The sequence below is a fragment of the Melospiza melodia genome, chromosome 10, assembly GCF_035770615.1.
Source record: "Melospiza melodia melodia isolate bMelMel2 chromosome 10, bMelMel2.pri, whole genome shotgun sequence".
NCBI classification, from domain to species: domain Eukaryota; kingdom Metazoa; phylum Chordata; class Aves; order Passeriformes; family Passerellidae; genus Melospiza; species Melospiza melodia.
This window is the reverse complement of record NC_086203.1, coordinates 31,199,273-31,224,305: the sequence shown is the minus strand read 5'-3', so window position 1 is coordinate 31,224,305 and position 25,033 is coordinate 31,199,273. Positions and strand designations below refer to the sequence as shown.

Here is a 25,033-nt window from a genome sequence, read left to right as displayed (position 1 = left end):
AGACTTAAATTGAATGTGGTATTAACAAGACCAAACAGTTCTGTTAAAACTTTGTCAGTCACTTGTAATTGTTGAATTCTTCTATACTAAGTATTGGTTCTGCTCTGACAATTTATCTTGAAAGCTCCCAGAAAATTTTAAACAACTGAAATGAGAACTTAATAAAAACCCCAAACAACCGAGCTCTACAGTACTGTCTATCCCAAACATTCAAAACACATGAATAACCTCAAAATCTATTTATATTTTATACTACATGGCACACATCAAGTTTTAATCCCTCTTAGTCCATTATGTACTTTTACTGCCACCACCATGGCCAGAGAGAGAGCTTTGGCCTCTTGCGGCCCACACGTTCACTGTAGAGGTCCTCTCCTTCCATGCCTAGAGCCTCTTTCCCTCCCTGGAAGTACGCACATCTTACCTCTGTTCCATAGGGAATTTAGTCCATTCTCCTGGGCAGGAAACAATTTCTGCAGGGTCTCTTCCCTTCTGTTTTTGCATGGCAGCTTTGTAGCTGCCTCATTTTTTCTTCTGAGGCAACTATCCTATTTAATGGGAGGAGCTAAAACGTCCTTGTTATTAGCAGGTGCGTTTGAAACCGACCACCATCACAATCCTTTCTCAGCTAAGGCTGGGAGCAGTTCACTCTTTCCGGGCAGGAATTGCGGCCCGAGGAGAGGCCTCCTCGGGCTAGCCCGTGCTCCGCCAGGAGGGCTGCCCTGGGGAGGGTAGCCCGTTGTCCCGTCAGGGGAGTGGCCCTGGGGAGAGCAGCCCTGAGGGGAGCAGCCCGTTGTCCCGTCACGAGGCCGGCCCTGAGGGGAGCAGCCCTGAGGAGGGCAGCCCGTTGTCCCGTCACGAGGGCGGCCCTGGGGAGAGCAGCCCTGAGGGGAGCAGCCCATTGTCCCGTCACGAGGGCGGCCCTGAGGGGAGCAGCCCTGAGGGGAGCAGCCCTGAGGGGAGCAGCCCTGAGGGGAGCAGCCCTGAGGGGAGCAGCCCTGAGGGGAGCAGCCCTGAGGGGAGCAGCCCTGAGGGGAGCAGCCCTGAGGGGAGCAGCCCTGAGGGGAGCAGCCCTGAGGGGAGCAGCCCGTTGTCCCGTCAGGAGAGCAGTCCTGGGAAGAGCAGCCCTGAGGAGGGCAGCCCGTTGTCCCGTCACGAGGGCGGCCCTGAGGGGAGCAGCCCATTGTCCCGTCAGGAGAGCAGTCCTGGGAAGAGCAGCCCATTGTCCCGTCACGAGGGCGGCCCTCGGTGCAGCTCTCGCTCGCGGGCAGGACTGCGGGATGACGACAGGAGCCTTCCATGAGGAGCAGAAGGGCAAGCAGGAGCTGATGTATGCCGGCTGGAATCGCCCATATCCTGAGGGCTGGATGGGAGAGGGAGTGAAACTACACTTGGCAGAAAGCGGTGGCTAGAGAAGGTGGTATGTTAATTTTAGGCTTTCTCACCATCCACATCCATTTTAACTAGTAGTTAGATACATCTCCCCCAGGTCTGCTTTGCCCACGACAATAATTGTTAAGTGATCACTCTGTCTTTATTTTAACCTATGAGCTTTTTCATGTCATTTTCTCCCCATCCTGCTATAAAAGAGGAGGGGAAAATGAGTGACTGGGTTATCCTGTGGCTGCAATCCACAGTAAGCTCACCACTGTGCAGTAGACAGGTATAATTATTTTCTTTGCTGCCAGTCTTGTTATTAACCTTAACTTGTAGAGTAATCTCAGTGTTCTTTGATGTTTTCCACCTCTGGCATCTTCTATTAATTTCTGTCCAGTCATAGCTAAGGCCAAAAAGCAGTTTTTACTAACACTCCTTTATATATCTGTATATATAAATTTAGCAAATTTCAGCATTATCTAATACAATCTTGCTTATTAAACAAGGGCATACACTGTTGTTCTATACTTCGTTGAAATTGTTGCAAAAACCACAGTGAAATTTGTCACAATGTTAATGCAGCTTTCCTCAACCTTAGTTTGTGTGGTGGAGCTGTACAGCAAGCATGATTGCTCTCCACCAGAGCTCAGAGTAAAACTGCTGCAAAGCTTTCTCCTGGCAGAAACAAGGAAGATGGAGGAGACATCCTCCTGCCTTCTAAACCTTTCCTCAACTTGCCCATTAGGAAACACTGAGGGGGGGAAAGCGGCCATTCATATTTGGCTTTAGCATTTTCCATTTTTCCTTTCATTTGGTCACACTTTGATGTATATTTTAAGAAGTTAAAAGAAATATCTGCTTCTAAAGGTATGCACGTCCATATTTTGAGAATTTGACATTTCTTCATGTATTTAACATTACAGCAATAAACACCCAAGACATTTTTGAAACATTTTCCTTTATTTGTGTATTGCAAACATATCTGCACATCACATGCTTTACTCATTTCTGGTCTGTGAAAGTAATGCTGTAATTTGTAGGTCTAGTACATTAATCACACCTTTACCCCAAGGAGTCAGTTCTAAGAAAAAAAACTACAAACAACCTTCCAAAGAAAAATTAAAAAAAAAGCATACATACTGAATAGTCAACAGCACCTCTTGTTTTCTTGTTTCTGTGATTGTTGCATTTAACTGCTCTCTCTTCCGTATGTTTTCTTTCAGGTGTTATTTTATTCATCTAACTGCTCCTTAAATTAGCTTCTGTAAAAATTATTAGAGTCAAGGGAAACCTACTAGAAGCATTAAGAACATTTTGATATTAGTAGGTTAAGGATAGCTAGTTATGACAGGGGGTGAACATCCGATAGCCTGTAAGAAGACAAGCATTGACAGGTGGTAAACTCTTAAACCACCTCAGCTACACCCAAACTTGTGTCATGTCTATTTGTGTTTGAAGGCACAACATACCTCACTCACAGCCAACTTTGCCATAAGAGCCCTAATCAATGACATTGACTTTACAAAATTAAATAAAAACTCAACAGTCTGGCGGCGGCGTTTGTGAGAGCTTGCTCAATTGTGAGGCCACCTTTGACTGCATCCTCAGCGAGAACCAAGATACACCTGGAACATCAATACAGCGCACTGGACAGCAACCGCCAACCCGCGACCTCGGGCTTCCGGCTGCTGAAGAGCCTCCCGAGCGAGAGGGACAAAGGCGGTGAACGTACCTTCCCCCGGCTGCCCCGGAGGCCAGGTTCCCGCCGGCACTTCCGCGGCGCGGCCGGAGCGGTGCAGGGCTCGGCAGGCTCGGGAGGCCCAGGTAGCCCGGTAGCCCCTCCCCGCCGCCGGCCCCGCCCCGCGGGGGATGGAGGGGCCGCGGCCGGGCTGGCGCTGGAAGAGGAAGCGGGGACGCGCTACCGGGCGGCGGCGGTGGGGTCACGAACTCTGACCTGTCACAGGGCACGGCACACACAACAAAACACGCCCGACCCCAACACAGTCCCGGCCCCCTCCCCTCCGCGGGCCCCACAGCCCCTTGCAGCCCCCGCGGGGGGAGGGAGGGCCGCTGCTGGGCACCGGCCTGCCCGGGCCCGGTCGGGTCACCGCCACTGCACCTTTGGCGCCCATTCCTGAGGTAAAAAACATTTTTTAAAATTGAAGCGGCCTGCTGGGTTTGTCTCGTGGGGGGCCAGGACGAGGGAGGAGGCGCGGGGAGGCGGCAGAGGGCCCTACTCTGGACACCCCCGCGAGGGGAGGGGTGGGTTGACGATGGGTTTAGGGGAGGGGGATTGCACGGCTCCGGTATTTGTCTGGTAAGCGAGCACCGGCCGTGGTCTGGCCTGGTCTACAGCTCCTGGAGAGAGAGGAAACAATCATTGTGGCGTGCTGGGTCGATCGGCGGGGCAGTCCCGTGCCAGAGCCGCTGGTTGCAGCGTGGGCCGGCTGAGGTCGGAGCTGGTCTGATCGCGGTGAGCAGAGTCTGCTGTCCAAGGGGTGTAGGGCGATGGTCGCGGCGATGATGAGCGCGGGACACCCAGAGAGACAGAAGATGGAGTCTGAGCGGGCGGAGGCGGCGGCTTGAACCCGACCCTTTTACCTTTGCCACCGGGAGGGCGGAGGGGAGGGGGCGGCGGGTACTTTGCATACGGGGCTGAAACCGCCGCCATCTTACCGGCCGCTTCCTCATTGCCATGCCGGGGCCTCCTCTAGGCGGACACAAGGCTGTACCGGAGGGGAGGGGAAGGGGCCTAATGGCGGCGGCAGCAGCCCCGCCTGGGCTCTGGCTGGCGGCCAGCGCCGCCATCTTGTGCTCAGTGAATCCCCGGGGGGCTTTCCCTCTCCTCGAGGGGCGGTACCGCCACTATTACAAGCGGGTGGCTCGGCCAATGGGCGATCTGCGGGGGAGCGCTGCGTCTGTCGTGAGGTCATTGGTCGGGCCGGGGGGCGGGCCGGGGGCGTGTCTCGGCGGCACGCGGCGGGGAGCTACCGAAGGCCCTTCAGCAGCGGACGGGGAGCGGCGCAACCAATGGGCATGGGCGGCGCGCGCGGCGTAGCCAATGGCGATGCGGCAGGCCCGGCGCGCTGCCGGCGCCGCTCGCGGTGTTCCGCTCGGTCGGTGGGTCGGGTCCTGCCCCCGGGACAATGTGCCGGAGACTGCCGACAGGGCTGGGCCCTGTCCGGGCTCCCCGCCCGTCCCGCCGATGCAGCCTGCTGCAGGCCGCTCGGTGTAGCCGAGTCGAGCTCACAGCGTAAAGAACGTCGTTTCATTAAGACACAGGAAAAATTTCACTAAGTTTGAATTCGGCCGTTTGCCATGTTTTGTCAGTAGGGCCATACCCTTAGAACCTCTCAAGCTGAATTTATGGCTTGCTTCTGAGGTTTCACTGCAGCTTAGGGAAAGATTACTGATTCTACACTGTGTTTTGGACAGCATATACTGAGCTGGCTGCCACCCTGTTATGCTGAAAATAATTTCCTGGTGCCTCTTCTAGGTTTTAAATTTCACCTCTTGTGTTGATTTGGGAGGTTTTGTTGTGGTTGCCTTACAAACTGTTGCTCGGGGCTTTTGCTAGGAAGCTGATTTTGCCTTCTGAAAGTTGACACCATTAAAAAGCTTGGCATGGCTGTGTATGGTCTCTGTGCTTCAGCTGGATTCGATCAGATAGCCTCAGCTTAAGGTTCTTTTGTGAAGGTCGGAAGTACAAAAAGCCTTGGTGATAGCACCAACAACAGCAAATCTGTCAGACTCATTCTATAGCAAACACTTGTGTTTTGTGTCTCAGAAAGCTACTATTATGAACAAAGTATCTCTATCTGAAGGGCTTCTGTCATCATAAAGCGCTGAGAAAATAGCACATTATAAGCATATGATTATGCTTCTTGTGCTTCTTGCTGAACATAAAAAAAATAAGAGGAAACACTGAATAGGAACCATTGAACAACTGAGAAACCATCCATAAGCTGAGTATGGTGGAAATGGTTTATAGTCTTAATCAAGTCAACACTTCAATAAAATAATGATGAGCTGTAGGAGAACCTAGCATAAATACAATTTCCATGGGGATGTCTCCAGTTTGATTATCCATTGTTACAAATAATCTATACTTGACATATACAAAATTACTTTCACATTTGTCACAATATAAGTGAATCCATTTAATGAATTCTGACATATTTAACAATGTCAGCTTTGTAGCAGTTACATTTGAATGGATGCTAGAGAGACATGCATACGTTTTTCTGCTACCTGTGTTGCTATTGTGTGCTGTATTTTTAAATTTTATATTAAACGACTGCTTTGCAATTTTAAACAGAGGTTTCCAATGAAACATCAAATAAGCCAGCATCCAGAAATGCCTTTTTATTACCTACGCCTGAATCAGAATGTGAAGTCTAGCCCTATAATTAGCAAGTCACAATTAAAAACTGAATGTATTAATTGGAAATCTTAATTAAATTTACCTTGGAAGAAATACATCCATAATAATGATAATTAAAAATATATTGAAAGTGGTTTTTTATTGTTTCTTTGTCTTTGATTTCTTTGTATTTTTTTTCTAAACCCTAAAGTTGAAAGTGGAGTTACTTGGAATAGGATGAAATGACTCTGCAGTATCACATTATAATAAAGAAATAGCCTAAATAATGGAAGATACATTTTAGATGAAACTGTTTATTTCCCTTATTGCGTAAGATTACTCTTAAGAATATGGATGAACATGGTGGTTTGATGGAATGACTCAATTAAATGCCAAGCAGCATTCTTAGCTTGCTGCTCCCTGGTTCAGCATGTGGGGTAGAAGCAGTTTAACGGCAAGGTTTCTCCTGCCTGAGCTGAGGAAAGTGCCTTTGAGATCTATGAATTCTGCAAGCTGCATTAGAACTTGACTTTGAAATTAGTCCTTTCTCATTTATGAAATTAACATCTCTTCTTTACAGCTTAAATAATGGACTGGAAAGAGTATATTAGAGGCTTAATTAAGTAAAAGAATAACTGTACTTCAGCAGTTTGAATAGTATGCATGTCCCATATATGTTTATGTGTATGTATGCGCGCGCACACACATCAATGGCACCTTCTCTTATTTGCTAGATATTTCAAGCAGAGTTGTAAATTTTCAAAAAGTCATAGCAGAGCGAGCTTTAATACTAAGAAAAAACCCAAACTTTTGTGCCTGATGGAGGTTGCTGGCATCTTTCCGAACAGGTTCTCTAATGGTCTTGTTTCACCATGGCAACCAATATGGAGGTGCTGGCTCAGCAGGTAGTGGAGACTCAGCAGGTGGCTGAGGTGAGTGACAGATGATATCACAACAGTTGGTATATGAGATTTTGAAATTAAAAACTTATTAGGGAGTCCCTGCTGTTTACAATTAAGCATAAACAGAACAGAAGATCTTTAAAGAAAAGTGCTGCTTTACATTTGGGGACAAGCATGAAAACAGTCCAACTGGAACATGTTTTGTTCACCCTACTTTGTTCTGGTGGCCCCCATATTAAGACTGTAAGTAGAAACTTCAACATGAGCTATAGAGAAACTTGTCTGTACTGTGAATTGTTTAAAAAATTAATATAACAAAATTTCTTGTCATTTGATCATTAGATTGACCTTTTGGGACATGGAAAGCTTCTGCACCTAATTGGAATTGTAATCTAGATCCACCACAGTGTTTGAAGTTACCTGTTTTACTTATGCGCCATTCTGAATTTACAGCAAAGTGGTTAACTTAAATCAGTTTTTATATTTTGTGCCCACACTTTAAAGAAAAAAAGCACAAAACCTTCTTAAAGTGATATTAAGTGATTAAGTGATGTCTAGATACATATTCACTGAAGCTTGGATGCTCAAGAGCTAAAAAGTTTAAATCAGCTCATAAACACAAACTGCAAGTGTTCATGGCCATAGAAAATAATTTATCTCCCGCACTATGCAAACTTCAGTCAAAAAATAAGCAAGATCTTTTGTCTGATTAAATTATTTGGTTTAGCATCCTTGAACTTTACTGTGATTTTTCATATCGTTACGTAATTAAGGGATTTAATAAATAATAAAGGGCAAATGGGCTGAGAGATAAGGCCACTTTTCAGACATTAGTGTGGAGTTTTCTTTCACCTAATGATCTAAGATTACACATGTATATTAAAAATATTTTTATTTCAAGAAGTCCTATAAAAGAAGAAAATATAAGTTTAATTCTGGTTTTAGAAGTTGATTTGAGATTCTGTACTTAGAAGTACATTTTTAAAAAAGAAATTTCATTCTTTTTAACAAAATGGCCTAGTGAGTGTCTTGAAATTAACATCTTGGAATAGTTTCAAAAAACTTCTTAAGTTTCACAGTGAAAACCAACAAGAGATTTTTCACTCTAGTTTTCTGTACCAGGTATGAATTTGGCAAGCTGCATTTTTTTAAAAACACTTCCAAATATATTTGAAAGAGAAGCCTGTAATGGAAAACTTTATACTATATTGGTATAACATCTAAAGCACATAAAATATGTGACATCTGTAATTCCTCGTGCAGGAAATGCACCGTGGTAACATAGTGTGATGGTTGTATCTTGCCACTGGAGAGATCGCTCCATCTCAAGAGTGTATGAAGCTCTGTGATTTCTTCGTGGCCGGTGGGTAAATAGAGGGTTCCATCTCTTTATAGTATTCAGCTGCTGCTTAAATGATATGCCTGTCCACTGCGTAACACCATGAAAACTGTTCATGGAAAACCAGTTGTAAGCAGCATTATCTCATTAGGAATTCATTAATACTATGACCATGTTAATATTGAATAATTTCTTTATGAATGGCCGACTGCCTGCTATTTGTTTTCTCAGTTTTTAATACAGGTAAATACATAACTAGTTTTCTTTAAATATGCTAAAATTCTATATTTGTACTCACCATATTTTAGAGAAAATCAAACTTGGCACTGGCTTTAAAAAATTAGAGACTTTTGGAATATGATATTTTTTGTCAATGAAAATTAAATGGAAGAAGAGGGTTATTGACAATGCACTGAATTTTAGGTTATGAACTGTGAGAGACAAGTTGCAACTGGAATAACCTAATGCAAATATTAGTAGCTTTACCTATATCCCCATCACTTTTTCAACATAACTGCCACATATGCAGTGGCATGGGTTTATTGAAAGCTGTGATGCCAAGCACCAAACCAGACTGTCATGCAAGTAGACTACATTGTTTCTCTTTCTTGAGCAATAGTTATCAGTTTTTTCATAAAATGGAATGTTTCACAGAAGTTGCTGAGTGTGCTCCAGTGTTGCATGTATTTTTGTACTTATTCTATTTTTAGGACTTTTAAAAATTGTTCTTGTAATGGTTTCAAATGATTTCACTGCTTTTGCTTCCTTGTGCTTTATATAGTGTCGCTTGTTTAATTTTTTTTCCAATTGTGCATTTCTGAACAGACTGGATGAGAGTTCCATTTTTAGTGTTTGAAGTTGCCATTACTTACAGTTCATGAAACTGAAGAACAGAGAGCAGCTAGGGGATTTGGAGGGAATTTCAGCAGTTTCTCCTCATCCTGTGGAGCTTTTGAAAAGCAGGAAAAATACTTAAGCCTTAATGCAAAAATAAGTAATGCTGCTTTTCTAAAGTATTTATTTAGTACTGTCACTGTACAATATGCAAGTGGCCTAGGTGCAGTCCCAGCACCGACTTAGATCTGACTTGAATACTGTTTAAGGAAAACGTGTTTGTTTTTAAAGTGGAGGTGCATTTCCTGTGTAGTACCTATTATTTTAATGCAAAATTAAAAAAAAAATGTAACAGAGCTGTTTTGGGTGGGGTGTGGAGGAAGGGGAGGGAATGTGTGGTGGTGGAAATAAGGGCTATTTCATCTTTCCAACAGCAGCTCTGGTGTAACCAGGAATAATTTTTAGTAGTTGCTATAACCTGGCCAGCTCTCTGGCTGCCACAAACTATTCCCAGTGCATCCTTTTCCTTGTCAGAGGCTCCAGGGAGAGAGTTACATGAGGTGACTGTTGAGCCCTGTGCTTCCTGGATCTTGTTTATGACAGTTACATTGCTGGAGAATTTTCAGTTGTTTTCAGTTCCGTCAGTGTCCTGAAAGGAAACTATCAAAGTCTGAAGCCTTTTGGAAAGCATGTTTTCCCATGAAACTCAAAAAAATACTGTATATCTTTGTCACATAAAATATTTTCTTGACCCTCTTCAGATATCTCTGACATGTTACATCATAAGTAGTTCTGCAGTTCAGATTTTCGTCCACATGAAGATATGCTTGAAAAGGAGAGTGGAAACACCGTTGTTCTGATGGAACAAGTTTTTACTTTGTTTTAAGAATTAAGAAGTATGACATAAGACCCTTTATATTTAATATTTTATTGCTGTCATTGGCCACTTCCTCATTTCTGATGATTTTTCAAAGTGGAGTTTTGATGCAAAGTCCTCTTAAACAATTTTTGGTTCAAATACAGCTTTTCTCAAGTTTCAATACATCTTTTCTCAAGTTCCTGTTAAGGGTACCATGAGCCTGAGAGGTATTCACAGAAAGTGCAAATGGGAATAAGGAGATTGTATCTGGTTTAGGCAGTTGGGCAGCATTTGAACTGAAGACTGTTGCCAGATGTGGCATAGCTGCTGGTGTAATAGAAGTATGGGGTGTTCCATAAGAGCTGGTCTAAGATTTTCTTTAGCATGCAGATGTGGCAATTGCAGTTTCTTCCATGATTGTTGCCTTTTTATGTGCTATACAAGATCTTGCACTGGCATCCTATTAGGGCAGTTAAACTCGAGTTCTAGTGGTGAATTTGACTTTTATCTGCCATCCTACAAAGGGCCACTTGGGAGTGGTCAGGAGAGCTAATTCCAAGGAGAATAATTGAAACGGTTTTTAGATGTATCTTACAACTGTCAAAGAAATATATTTGGATATACATTTTTGGTAAAAGCCTATTATTAATTTAATAGCTAAAGCTACTCATTAGGAAAAATATCTATGGAAAAATAAGTCTTTCTGATTTGATTTGATTTGCAGGTGTAAAACTTGGTACCATATTTTTCATTTAAATTCTTTAGTTATTTTATGGGTGCAGTTAAAAATATTTGGTCTGTGATTGCTAAATTATGCTTTAATTAATATAGGAAAGAGAATAGAAATTATTCAGCCTGAAATTGGTTTACAGATAATGTATTCAAGCAATACAATTACTTTGGCTTTTACTGGAATGCGTGTAGAAAATGTTTTTCTGCTTAAGTTAGAAAAGATTAGAGGCTTTAAAAATTTCTATCTATGTGGCCAATGGATTATTCCTTCAATTTATTTCTCAAATGCTGTTTTTATAATCATTGTCGAAAGGGGGAAATAAGCTATAGAAAGTACAGAAAATTTGGTTAGTCAGGACAAATATTTATTATATATGTACATATGCTCGTACAAACACACATAGATGCATATGTACATGATGGGTAAATCAGTCAATTACTATATAAACACGACTATATGCCTATGAAGAAACCTTATTTATTTCTAATGACATAAAATAATAAAATGCTTGGAGAAACTTAACTTCAAACTACTAATTTTATATATATACATATATTTTATATATATACACCCATCTACTGGAAGTTTAATATGATTTCAACTAAAATTTAGAAACTGAAAAAAAGTAGAAAAAATAAGGTAAATATAAAATTATATATATTTATGTTTAAAAAGAGAAAAGATATTAGTAATTTAAACAGAAGAAACCAAATTTGATTTTGCCAGCCTTCAAAATGCACCTAATTGCCAAATACTTGTTTTTAGTTTAATGATGAAAAAGGTAGATGCATATGTGTTTAAGTGTGTCTTTGTATTTCTTGAGCTTTGTACAGATTTTCTGTGTCACTTAAGGCAAATCATTATTAATTTCTATAAACTTCAGCATATGAAATTATTGCTAGTGGTACTTACTGGTTTGAGAGCGATAGCAGTTATATTCTAGATAGAAATAATACTTTCTTCTACACTAGATCACAGTTAGTTGACCTAACATTTACGGTGTACCCCTGCTGTAAATACACTCCCATAGGTAATTATGTATGGATACTATTTTTAGAGAGATGTACAATAGATGATTGTGTTTTCTGTCAAGTAAAGTGTTTAATTTCAATAGTGAGCATATTTCTGTGCTGTGGAATCCTTGAAATTAGAAGAAAATACTAATGCTACTTAGACAACTAAATTATTCATTTGCTGCAGAAACTTTTCTAGTGGAAGTCCACTGGATTTTGTTGTTTATTGTTGTACAACTTGTCAAGTAGATGCTCACTTTCTCAAAATTTCATGTACCATAACTTTAACAAATTTAACTTTTGAAAATCTTTAAAATATTTTTTGTTTTCATCAATTTGTCAGCTTTCACTGCCGCCTCATGAAAATGTTTTGTTGTGGAATGAATTTTTAGAGCTAAAGATGCTCTATGGGAAATCTGACGGATTTTCCTTTCAATTTTGCTAATTTTAAATTATTTTTCCAAGTGAGATCACATGGGACTCACAAGACCTGGGGATCAGGCCCAGCTAGCGTGGGTTTAGGAAAGGCAGGTCCTCCCTGACCAACCTGATCTTGTTTTATGATGAGGTGACCCACCTCATGGATGAAGTAAAGGGTGTGATTGTGCCTACCTGTACTTCAGCAAAGCCTCTGATACTGTCTCACAACACTGTCCAAGGGAGGCTGTGGCCCAGGACTTAGGTGCATCTTCATGGGGTTAAGAACTGGCTGGGTGACTGGGGCCTGAGAGTGGTGGGGAGTGGTGCCACATCCATTCTTCAGTCACTAGTGGGGTTCCTTAGGGCTGTTTTGGGCCCAGTTCCCTATAATATTTTTATGGATGACCTGGATGAGGGGACTGAGGCCAAGGCCAACAGTGTGAGGTTCAACAAGGCCATAGGTCCTGCTGTTGGGTCACCACAACCCCACACAGCACTCCAGGCTTTGGGCAGTGTGGCTGGAAAGCCACTCAACAGGAAAGTACCTGCAGGTGCTGGTTGACAGTGGCTGAATGTGAGGTGAGTGTGCCCAGGTCACACAAGAAGACCAATGGCATCCTGCCTAGGATCAAGAGCAGCATGGCCTGCAGGACCAGGGTAGTGGCTGTTGCTCAGTACTGGCCACTGGTGATGCCACATCTCAAATCCTGGGGTCAGTTCTGGGCCCTGCTGTGCAAGAAAGACATTGAGGGGCTGAAGTGTGTCCAGAAAAGAGGAAAGGAGCTGGAAAAGAGTCTGGAGAGTCAGTCACTGAGGGGTGGCTGAGGTAGCTGGGTTTGTTAGGCCTGGAGAAAAGAAGGCTCAGGGGGGACCTTTTCAATCTCGACAACTCCCTGACAGGAGGGTGGAGTCAGGTGGGGGACAAAAAGAAATCGCTTCAAGTTGTGCCACATGGGGTTCAGGTTAAACATACATTGCAAACCCAGAAAACAACGTGGCTGTTCAATTCCAAAATGTTTAAAGAATTTCCATGCAGGTGCCTTATATCTGTCTTGTCTATCTTTCTCCTTGAACAATACAGAAGAATAGACTATTCTTTTTCTCTAGGCTGCCTGCAGTACATTGTGGTGTAAGGTCTGAAGATGGATCAATGAAAGGCTAAGAATTCTACAGCTGAACAATTGTGAAACAGTTTTAAAAGACCTTCTTGCTCTAATTTAGATCTTTTAAAGGGCACACAGCCTTGTTAATAATTCGGCATGGAAGACAAGATCATCAATTAAATGTGTCCTCTAAGAGTCTGGATTTTTGAGAGTCTTTTTTTCTCACATCTTGTTTTCTGCAGCTGAAAACTTTGGATCATCAAATAATTAGAAGACACCTCTTATTTCTACATCTTTCCTGTCTGTTTTCCTCATTTAGTGTGAAATTTTTGTGACCTGTATTAAAGATTGTATGTTTAATTTAGATTACACTTTTATAGTATGTGGAACTACTTATGGTATAGGCAATAGGGGAGTAGATGGTATGATTTCATTAAGTCTTGTGTATTTTAATACCTCTACTTCCCCAAAGGGACTGTAGTTCATGTTCCTTGCTATCCAAACTGGTTTTTCTTTATGTCATAAATTAACTTTTCTGTATATTAAACAAAGATTTTTCAAAGCAAGCTAAAACTGAAACTGTCCTGTTGTCCAGCTGTAAAATTTTTGATATAACTCCAAGATTGTTTAGAAGAGGATTTGATAAAAACAACTTGTGACCATCCTAGTATTGGACATGTTAATGCAGATACCAGGTTGATAGAATGGTTTGGGTTGGATGAGTCGCCTTCCACTATCCCAGATTTCTCCAAGCCCTGTCCAGTATAGCCTTGGACACTTCCAGGGATCCAGGGGCAGCCACTCTAGGCACCCTGTACCAGGGCCTCACCACCCTCCCAGGGAAGAAGTTCTTCCCAATATCCAATCTAAATGTTGTCATCTATGTTTAATTCAACATTTAAAATTTTTGCTCTGAAAATGGCTTTGCAAGGGATGTTATTCGCACTAAGTATTCAGAACTAAATTTGCATTATAGTTTGGTGTCTATAAAGGTATGGAATAGGATAAAAAACAATAGTATTCAGAAGCAGTGTGAAAGTTAATCTCTGTCATTCAAAAGTACTTTGAAATTATTAAAAGGGGAACTACGTAACATTTTACTTACAGAAGAAAAAAAATGAGACAAGTGTATATTCGAAAGTTAAAAAAAGTATTTCTGCATTTCAGCAAGCTAAAGAATCATACAGTACTTACCTAGTGATTCATTTGAGCAGCATGTGGTGGTTTGGTTTTGTCAGGTTCACTCCATTTCCAGAAAAAGAAAAATATTCTGATAATTCATTGAAAGCCAATCCAAGTTGGTTAAATGACTGTAACCTTTCCAGTAAATTTAGATTCTAAACTATAGGGCTATCTGATCTTTTATAAATATAGGTATTTTAAAAAGTGTTCAATACCTTAACACTGAATTAAATTTCTGTATGTTATTTACAGGTGCCGACTCTTCAGACTTCGTTATCTGAATCTCCAGTGATGACCAGCCCTTCTCAGCGTATCCAGATAATTTCCACAGACGCCTCTGTAGCTTCACCACAACGCATTCAGGTAAAAATCCAATAATTAACCAACTATCATAAATTTTCTTTTTTTCTTCTCCTCCTACTTAGCTTTATACAAAAGCATGCTAAAGACTATGGAATACTTCCTTTAAGTCTTGTGAGATTAGGTAATTTTTAGTGAAAATTAAAATTCTTTTTCCCTCAGTATTGGTGCTGCCTAGATGGCTGTATATAATAGTTAGCCAGTGAGGAGTATTAACACAGGTTAAACCTTGCCTGCACAAGCAAATTTCCAGAGCCCTGGCCACACCAAAGGGTGAGATATTGTCAACAGATATCTGAGATTGTCTCCAAGTGGATTCCTCTTCCACAGCCAGTAGGAGATTGATCTATTTAGCATGAAGTTGGCCTTTGGGAATGCTGCACGGTGGAACTTTGTTACTGGGAGATAATAAAAAGATGTCATTAATGTATCAGAATGTATTCAATGACAAATTACATAGGACTTAGTAAATTTTAATGAAATTCTAGTGCATATTGATATGGTTACTCTACCAGGCAAAACAGAGATCATGCTACCAGACAAGTGTATCAGAAATAGAAACCTTCCATCATAACAGAATCTTGAAAATTGGCATGTGAAACAATAAAGCTGCCTGATTCCATCTTTTGATGATAACTTTAGGGAGTAACATCTGACGTAAAATATATTGGTAAATGTTAACTGGGGAACATCTCCCTAGTGATATTTATAAAGAAAACTTTGAGAGAGCTTCTTTGTAATTTTCCACTGATATAATTCTGAGATGTAATGAAAGGTTTTAAAACAAAATTTACTGTGGTCATTAATTTCTTCAATGTTTTACAGATTGTGACAGATCAGCAAACAGGTCAGAAAATTCAAATAGTGACAGCAGTGGATTCAGCTGTGTCTCCAAAGCAACAGTTCATTTTAGCTAGTCCAGATGGAACTGGTGCAGGAAAGGTGATCCTGGCAGCACCTGAGACATCTAATGCCAAGCAGCTTATCTTTACCACCACAGACAACATTGTGCCCGGCAGAATTCAGGTAAATACAGTAATTTAGATGAACCATGTAATATTTTTGTGGGGGGGAGGTTGTTGTTTTTTTGTTTGTTTCTTTTGTTTCTAAATTAAGTCTAAATTGCAGTAGTTTTCTCATGACATGGATCAGACATACTGATTTTAGGCTTCATTGTTCAGTCACAAATCCTTCAGTCTTCACCTACCTCATGTATTCCATTGCACTTATCATCCCTCATCATGTGTTCTCATTCAGGTTCCAAAGACATATGGGAATCCTTAAGATAGTGCTTGTGAGAAGTGCCAGGATTTCTTAGTCTAAGATTCACTCATATACAGAGATACAACTCACCTGAGCAAATTTACATGAGTTCGTACTTTACATTCAGTATCAAGACATTACAATAAAGCTCTTATGTTTTTTTGTCGGTCTTGAGCATAATCTACATGAACAGAAGCTTTGGCAAGCCAATGATGTAACAATAATCTATCTCTCATGAAATTTCAGATTTCTTCCTAGCAGTCTTAAAAAAAAGAATAAAACAAATGAGAATGTGCCTGGTCTCTCTTGTTACTCTTACAATAGAGAATATTTTACAGGAAGAAGAGTAACTTTTACATAAATATTTTTAAAATGTTATTAAAAGTCTTCTAAAATTCATTTTCCATGATAAACAGGATATCTGACATTACAGAGGGGTTGGGTTTTTAAATTTTTCTTGGTTAAATTGAATGTTCAGAACAGAAGTTTTGGAATCCAAGGCCTTTGGAAGCTAAACTGTTTCTGTTATAGATCTGAGCTCCAGGCTATCCTCTCTGAACCACACATCCCTAATAGCTAGAGAAGAGATAGATGGGAACAGCATCTGAAAGCCAACTGTCTTTGGCTAAAGTATAGCAGCCACTTGAGAGTATTTGCAACAAGAGAAAAATACTGTTGATTGCACAAGTGAAGAAACATTTGTAATAAACAAAGCTAGCAGTTTTATTTGTAATTTGTTTTGATATGACTGATTCAAAAGTCTCTCTGTTGTCAGTAAGAACTCTCATTAAATTGCATTTTATACTACTTAATTTCATTCCAAATGCCGTACTTATTCATAAATTCAGTCCCCTCTTCTTAGCTGATACATCAATCTTGTTCTATAGGCAAGACTCCTTCCCTTTATATCTGGCTAATTACATCTTTTTGTTCTGGAATTTTGCTTTAGATAGTGACTGACTCTGCTTCAGTGGAACGTCTGCTAGGAAAAACTGATGTTCAGCGGCCCCAGGTAGTAGAATATTGTGTAGTCTGTGGTGATAAAGCATCAGGTAAGGAAGCCTTCAAAGTGATATTGAAGAAACTTTCTTGAAAGGATGACTGGGATGAAGAGATGATTTTTCATGTGCTTAAACTGATTTAAGTTATGCTCATGGCAAAAGTAACTGAGTTTTTAAATGGAAAAATATACTCTGTATCTATACACAAAAAATAGCTAAACTCTGCCTGGAAGAATATTAGGTTTTCTCCATGAACTGAAGCATACGATAAATTGGCTTAAAGATAAAATAATGATTAAATTGCTCCTGGTAATTGAAAAAGACTGCTTGAAGCATGTAGTCAAGTTCACCACAGTGATGTGCTACCATGAAATAAACATGTCACCTAAAAATGTGTAACTGCTCCAAGAAAATGCTTCTTAGTGCTCTCTAACAAATTTAACACTTCCTGGTAGATTTTTTTCTTCTACTATCACAAAACAAGGCAAGCAGAGATTATGTGAAACCTCAGTGCTTCAGTAACATGCTGTAACAAGGAATCTTAAGATAAAATTTTTTTATTTGTCAAGGGGGTGTTCTGTGCTTTCATCCTAGATAGAAGACACCCTTCTGTCTCTTTTTCTCACTTTCTTTTTCTTCTTTTAAGTTTTTATGAAATTAAAACAATACCAGAATTAATATGGACAGGAAATTTAAATTAAGATTGCATTTTAAATTTTGGTGTAAAATTACTTGTTTTCTGAAATTACTTGAGCTCTTAGCTGATATAGTCTCTAAACGTATGCTATAGTCTGTAACAGCAGATAGAATTGTATCTGTACTTAAACAGAGTGGGAGCTACACCTTCATCAACCACACCTTCAGAAATAGCCTGAGCCTTCCTCTCTTCTCTCCACTCTCTCACCAAAAACCTGACATTAGGTAGACCAGAAATATCTTGTGAGACTGTAGTAATGCTTTCATGGTCTAAAATGCTGGCATAAATCCAAAACAAATTTAAAGGATGACTTACAGTGTTTTACTTAGTTAAAATTAATATTTCTATGCTAAATTATAAGTAATTTTCAACTGATAATATATATGTTTCCTAGGTCGTCACTATGGTGCTGTCAGTTGTGAGGGATGCAAAGGTTTCTTTAAAAGGAGTGTAAGGAAGAATTTGACCTACAGTTGTCGTAGCAACCAGGACTGTATCATCAATAAACACCATCGGAATCGATGCCAGTTTTGTAGGCTTAAGAAATGTCTAGAGATGGGCATGAAAATGGAATGTGAGTGTTAAGTACTCAGTGTGATATTGTTCCTACCAAATAACAATTATGTGGACTACAATTTGTTAGTGTGTTCTTTCTGCTTTGGTATATGTTGCTGGAAGGAAACAACGCTTTGGCAGCATCTAGTGCACCTTTCTTTCATCACCATTTTATGTCTGAGGTGCAGTAGTGGTTTGTTCTGAACCAAGTCTCCAAGTACTGTTGCCTTTGAGGAGCTCAGTTACAGCTGCACTTACAATGCATGTGCCAAACACAGCGTATGTTTATAACAGAAAATATTTTCACATGGATTGACATGAATCTGAATCTAATATTCTGTTTTGAGAATCTGCTTTCCTTCCAGTTTATTTTTGTGGCTTTTTCAGCCAGTGATAGAAAATAGTCTTTTTTTTCCCCTCTTTTTAAATTTTTATGTTAATTTGATAATTTGTGAGCAGTGTTTTATGAGGCATTGTACAAAATGTCATATGTTTTAAAATATGCTTTCATGTTTGTATGTAGTATTTCATAAATTTCCAGTGCTAGCAGCCAAACACTTGTTTCAATATATTTTTGTTTTCAGTTTATATCACGTGTTCTTCAATTTAGCACTACGTGAAACAATTACAAAGTTGTTTTGTGATACGATATAAGCAGGGTTAGTTCCAGCCACTGAGTTCAAGGGAAGCAAAACTTTAAACTGTAAATAGGAACATAATTGTTGTATTTGCACTCGGAAACTCCAGACCTGTTGTGACGATTCTGCTGCTTTACGCACAATGTGCTGAATATAAGATAAGATGTTTGTGCAAGAAAAACCTGCTGCAGTTCCAGATAGCAAACCTTCCTTATTCCAATATGATTTGGGTATATGTTTATTGACTTCACTGGCTTTGAGTCAGGCCTCTGATTAATTTATATGTATTCACCAAGTCAGTAAATTTGATATGCCAATTCGGAAGCCCCTAAATTTTGCTAATAGTAACAGCAATAGTAAAAATAAAACCAGGAACTAAGTAACTCTTGCTGGTTGTGAGGATAACTTTCTGTAATATGTTTAATAATAATATTTTAATATTATAAAGATGTACTTTTCACTTTCTTTAAAAGTTACAAATTGCTTCTTGCTTTTTTTTCATTAAAAAAACTTCCTACACTTGTTTGGCACTTCAGTGACTGCACTTAGTTTGTTTCAATTCTCAAGTATAAATGTAGATTATGAAAGGGTTAGTTTTGGAACACTCTTCCCTAACTGGGAGGAAATAATGGCTGTGAGTGAAGTGTATTTTATGCAGAAAGTATCCTCTCAAGGAATTTACCTGCATCTCTCAGGTAACTTGCGTCTCTTGACTTTTTCAGGGTTTGCATTGTTTTGTGTCATCCAGAATAGAAATCTGCCTAACATTTAGATATAGCTTGTGCCTGTAAAAAAAAATTACAAATTGAAAACACAATCTGTAGAATCTTCCATCTTATCAAATGCCAAAAAAGAGCGATATTTCATTCCAGATCAGCAAAACTTGAAGCAAAAGATTAATCTCTGACTTTCTCAGTTAAAAGTATATGTAAAAATACACATACTCACAGATATAGTAAAACTGGAGCCTGCGTTTCTTCCCTCTTGGTATTAAATTTCCAGTTTTTAACTGAGCTGGTACACTATCATAACTGCAGGAATTTTACTGACTTTTTGTATTTTTCGTTTGAAATATTTCCTTTCAAATCTGTATGTTTCTATCTCTATGTAGCGGTTCAAAGTGAAAGAAAGCCTTTTGATGTGCAACGTGAAAAACCAACCAACTGTGCAGCTTCTACTGAAAAAATCTATATAAGAAAAGATCTTCGAAGCCCTCTAATAGCAACTCCAACATTTGTGGCAGATAAAGATGGGACACGGTGAGTACCTCAGTTCCACGTATCTTCTTTCACGTCATTTGTGCACATTACTTTGCAGTCACACCTATATTCTTTCTCCCCTCTGCTCTTAGAGGGAACAGAAAAGAACTTTAATGCACACATCATCTGTTTCCATTACCAAGGCCAATGTAGGTTCTGCTTCTCATGAAAGTTTTTGTGTCTGCATACAGGTATGTTGTTTTCAGTTCAGAGCTGGCTCTTGTCCAGCCAGGTCAGAGCAATGCAGAGCAACTGAATGATATTCAAGCAGAAAGCATGTAGGCTAATGCTGTGATACATTTGAGTTAGCATTTCTCTGAAATCAGATCTGCAAATGGCAGACTCAGGCTTCGTTCTCCTAAAGACACTAGTTAGGGAGACTCAGTGACTGCTGATTTGCATCCCAAATACTGGTTTCAACAACAGCAAAACAGCAGTTTCCTTTTACTGTATGGAAGATACTCCAAAGTGGTTCCTGTACCTTACTGCTGCAGCAATTCCTGCACTCTCAGGTGTCTCCTTAGGCAATGGGTGTGAAAATGCACATCATTACAAACAAAGGCAAGATTTCTTTTTTTTCTTTTCTGAATAGAATAAAAGAAGTCTAGGTGATATATGACATTTTTAAAACTGTAGTTTATGAATGGTTGAGAACTATGTAAAAAATTGGATATTTTTATTCAGTTTTCATAAGGGAAGAAGTGTGTGTGTTTAATTTTTCATATACATATTCCTTGTTGAACAAATGACACTGCAGTTAGGAAGTTTGGGCAGGTTTCTTGGAGAATTGTTTTTCAGTGTTCTTGTTTGAAAGAGAGACATGAAAGAGAGACTCACAGAGACATTTGCTTCTTAAAAATTTCCTTGAGCTACAGATCCATTACAGACCTATAAACACTACTATAGTCATTAAGAACCACTCTGTTATTTATGTAGGATGTAGATTTGCATAATGCACGATAATTTGCTGCCTGTGCTTGTTCACTATGATAGCTGTTAGTGTAGGACCCCTTGTACTGTAATGTCCTGCAGCCTTGCACCTGTGTTGTGTGCATTGCTGTCATGTTACAGACACTTGGAGCATCACATAAGTAAACTTCTTGCTGACTGTAAAGACTTTCCACTGTCTCCCTAAATTAGATACAGGAGAGGGGGAGGATATTTGATCAAAAAACAGCGGAAGTAAAGGCAGCAGAGATTTTATGCAGGCTTTGATTATGTGACTGTTTCTGACTATATTTGGAATATAAAAAATATTTTTATGACTTTTATTTAGTGCTGGCCAGTGTCTTGCTTGGAATACAGAGTTATGCCTTCCTCCTAAGTCTAATATAAAACTAAAGCTACCAGGTGACTTCTGAGAGCATGAGACGACAACAGCTTTCCTTAAAGCAGACCAAACCAGAACAAAAAGAAAATGAGAAGATATGCATTTGGGAAGTTCTTGTTGTTGTTTTTGTACTGGAAATTATAAGATCTTTCAGTCTTTCTGTCTTTCAAGCTACTTTTTGGGAACTGTTTCAGAAAGACTTAAGTCCTGTTAAATAAACTGTAAGCTTCACTAAATTGTTTATTTAAAAGCTGGTAATTCCTTTTATGATCTCATGAGTTGTTACACATGCTTCTGATTAATGGAAAATACTATTGATCATCAGATGCCTTACGCTTTTGAACAGGTCAGCCGGTCTTCTTGATCCAGGAATGCTTGTGAATATTCAGCAACCTTTGATCAGGGATGATGGTACAGTCCTCCTAGCTGCTGATTCCAAGGTATTACTGTCTCTCTTCAGTTCTGAGATATCTATTAATTTGTTCAGATTACTTTATCTATTAGTCTCAAACAGTTGTTGCACATAGTCTCAAATAGTTGTTGCTCTTGAAAAGATAAGGTTGTGATAAGTGTGAAGAACTGTATGAATGGATATAATAAATTGATCGGTAGGATTGTGGTTTCTTTTGGCAAGCATATTTCTGCAAAAGGTCACCTACAGTTAGTTCTCAATATGATGTCTCATCTGTGACTAGGATTGATAATTATCTTTAAATCCTATTTAAAGATAATTGTGAACCATTGTTCTTCCTGGCATTCAGGAAGAAGGAAAAGGTGCATAGGGGAAAAGGAACAAAAAGATTGAAAATGAGGGGGAAATTATACATATTAACTATAATTTTGATTTACTAAAACAGTGCTTCCTTTTTAGGCTGAAACAAGCCAGGGTGCCTTAGGAACACTAGCAAATGTTGTAACATCTCTTGCTAATCTCAGTGAGTCACTAAATAATGGAGATACTTCTGAAGTTCAACAAGAAGAGCAATCTGCAAGTGAGATTACACGGTATGCCTTCATATTTACACCTTATTTAGTAATTTGTGTTCTATGTGGTGTATCCTTGTACTCATTAATTAAATTAATTTGCCATTGTTGCATGAGACACAGTATAGATTGCCAGACTGCCCCTACTTTGAAACAAAATACCAGCTCTTTAGCAATCAGTTTTGGCTCTTGCCCTCTTGTGAAGAACTGTGTCCTGTGTAACAAGTGTAGTGTTCTAAAGCTAGACCAGATTTGGTTCTCAGAAAAGTTAACAATTACTTGTTTGTGACCTTGAAAGACTCTGAGAATAGCAACATTTCAGTGCCATTTTATTTCACAGATGTATTTTATGTAAGCTTCTCCTGCGCAATGCTTGTGCCCTAAGCCCTGCTCTTTAAGAGTCTGTATTACAGCAGATTTATTTTTGAAATTGTGCTGCCATAAAATCTCCTGGTAATGTAGATTTAGAAAGAGTTTGAAGTCTTTCTTTTCTTAAGGAAAAATATATGAAAAAGGAGCATGGAATATTAAAATTTCCAGCACAGCTTGAGATTTGCAAGGCTGGGATTTTTTTGTTGGGTGTTTTTGGTTGTGTTTTTTGTGTGGGGAAGCAGATTGGTTGAATTTAGCAGTATAGGTTAAATAGACAACATACTTGGACTCAAAATTGTCCACTGTTTCTCAAAAAGAAGATTTTTAGGAGGAGCTTAACTGTCGTGGTTTAAGAATGGTATTCTCCAATTTAATGTTCACACTTAAATTATGCTGCTACTTGCTCCCCCTCTGTCTCCAGTCAGAGGCACAAAAGGCAGAGATCACAGGTTGAAACAGGAACAGTTTACTGGGAACAGCAATGAGACTAGCAAACAAACAGTAACAGCAAAATGAAACAGTAATAGCCACAACATTAATAACAAAAGGTATAAGAAAAATGATTTACACAGAAAAGACCCTGACAGTAAAGAAATACCAGACCAGTCTGCCCACTACACTGACTGGAAAACACCTCTCTGGGGAGAGAGAGAGAAAGCACGAGAGCGAGAAGGACATTAATTAATGTCCATCTGGGCTGACTGGGTTTAAAGGAAGTATAATGGATAGTTCCACACATGAGAAAAACAAGATACTGTACCCAGAGAAGGAAAATGCTCCTTTATTTCTATTAAGTAAGACTGCTAAGTCTTTCATTTGAACTCTTCAAGTGAAGTGAATTAATATTTTAAGATACTTGACACTGCAATGTCAGCTTATGTCAACCTCTTACTCCTTCTTTAAAGCAGAAAAAAAAATTATTAAAATACCTCTCCCAAAAAAACATCTTGACAAAAAAATGGCAAAGAAGCACAATACCATAACAATGTCCACTGGTATGAAATTGGAATAAAAAATTCTTCTTTACATTCAAGCTCTGTTAATCCAAAGAGAATTTACAGTGATCTCTTTGGGTAATGATCCAGCAACAGCTTGAGTATAAAGAAGACCAGGGACCAGTCTCTCTTGTGTTACTGTCATAAGGCTTTTAAGGCTCTATGTATACTGCGAGATCAGGATGCCTGCCTATATTTCATCTTAAGGGAAAGGAAATTCAGGCATATTGTCTAGAAGAAAACCACACTGTTCTCCATTGTTCCAAAAAGCTGGAGATCAAGGATGGGGACAAGGAAGAGGGACTTTGTTCTTCAGAATACATCTGGTCTGTAATCCTCACCGAATCTGTGAGAAGGGGGAATAGTAAATGCTAAGTGCAAGAGGACTGTTGAGATTTATGCCCAGCAGACAACTAAGCCTCACACAGCTGCTCCCTCAGTCCAGTGGGACTGGTGATAGAATCAGAAGGGCAAAAGTGAGAAAACTTGCGGGTTGAGATAAAAACAGTTTAATAGGTGAAGCAAAAGCCACACACACAAGCAATGTAAAGAAATTATTTCACTGCCTTCCATGGGCAGTCAGGGATTCAGCCACCTCCAGGACGGCACGGCTGGGGCATGTGCAACAGTTACTTCCAAAGACAAATACTACCACTTCAGATCCCCCCACTTCCTCTTTTTCCTCCCTTCTTTTTACAAGTGTGACATCACAAAGTATGGAATAATCCTTGTATCAGTTGGGGTCAGCTGTCCTGGATGTGTCAGATCCAAACTTCTTATGCACACCCAGCTTCCTCACTGGGGGGAGGACAAGAAGCAGAAAAGGCCTTTACACAGCACAAGCACTGCTATGCATAACAAAAACATCTCTGTATTATTAACATTGTTTTCAATACAAATCCAAAATATAGCCCCATACTAGCTACAGTGAAGAAAATTAAGTCTATCCCAGCCACAACCAGTACAGCACAAGGCCCCTTTACTAGTACAAAACTAGGATAAAACTGTCAGAGCAGGATTTACAGTACGAAATCCTTCCCTTATAGAGGAGATCTTTTACCAGCAGTATGTGGCCACATCTGTTTGTTTTATTAATGCCCAAAGAGTATAGAGGGACCAAATTGTAATGAAACATCTGACCTTCTGTCATCCTAAAGAGTTCTTGTGTATGTTGCCTCTAAGTTGAAATATTTTATAGCATTTAATTTGAGCACTGTGAAATTTTTAAGATCTAAGGAAGCACTCTTTCATCATTTACTTATATTTTAGGGCATTTGATACTTTGGCTAAAGCACTTAATACCACAGATGGTACAACAGCTCATAACTTGGCAGATGGGATGGATCCTACAGGAGGAGGGAATATTCATGTAATCAGTAGAGATCAGTCAACACCAATTATTGAAGTGGAAGGACCCCTACTTACAGATACACATGTCACATTTAAGGTAGGTG

General features: G+C 39.7%; 2 protein-coding genes across 8 annotated transcripts in view; one reads left to right on the top strand and one right to left on the bottom strand.

The window, feature by feature from the left end:
• Nucleotides 1–2,318: 2,318 nt before the first annotated feature.
• LOC134422714 (LIM domain-binding protein 3-like) lies at nt 2,319–4,212 on the bottom strand. The gene is made up of 2 exons (XM_063165115.1): nt 4,054–4,212; nt 2,319–3,937 (listed from the first exon to the last, which is right to left on the bottom strand). Exons 1-2 carry the CDS (start codon nt 4,183–4,185, stop codon nt 3,755–3,757), a joined length of 315 nt encoding a protein of 104 aa, XP_063021185.1. The 5' UTR covers nt 4,186–4,212; the 3' UTR covers nt 2,319–3,754.
• NR2C2 (nuclear receptor subfamily 2 group C member 2) overlaps nt 3,337–25,033 on the top strand; it is a 37,572-nt gene continuing 15,875 nt past the window's right edge. For 3 of the 7 annotated variants that reach the window (XM_063165107.1, XM_063165112.1, XM_063165111.1), the window contains exons 1-10: nt 3,436–3,516; nt 6,589–6,672; nt 14,378–14,488; nt 15,311–15,511; nt 16,698–16,800; nt 17,841–18,020; nt 19,751–19,898; nt 21,575–21,668; nt 22,100–22,233; nt 24,849–25,026. In XM_063165107.1, the coding sequence (XP_063021177.1) occupies nt 6,613–6,672; nt 14,378–14,488; nt 15,311–15,511; nt 16,698–16,800; nt 17,841–18,020; nt 19,751–19,898; nt 21,575–21,668; nt 22,100–22,233; nt 24,849–25,026 (1,209 nt within the window). In that variant the 5' untranslated portion in view covers nt 3,436–3,516; nt 6,589–6,612. Of the gene's footprint in view, nt 3,517–3,752; nt 3,851–6,588; nt 6,673–7,905; nt 8,006–14,377; nt 14,489–15,310; nt 15,512–16,697; nt 16,801–17,840; nt 18,021–19,750; nt 19,899–21,574; nt 21,669–22,099; nt 22,234–24,848; nt 25,027–25,033 lie in introns of those variants that run through there. The other 4 variants (XM_063165109.1, XM_063165108.1, XM_063165114.1 and 1 more) reach the window with 4 other exon arrangements.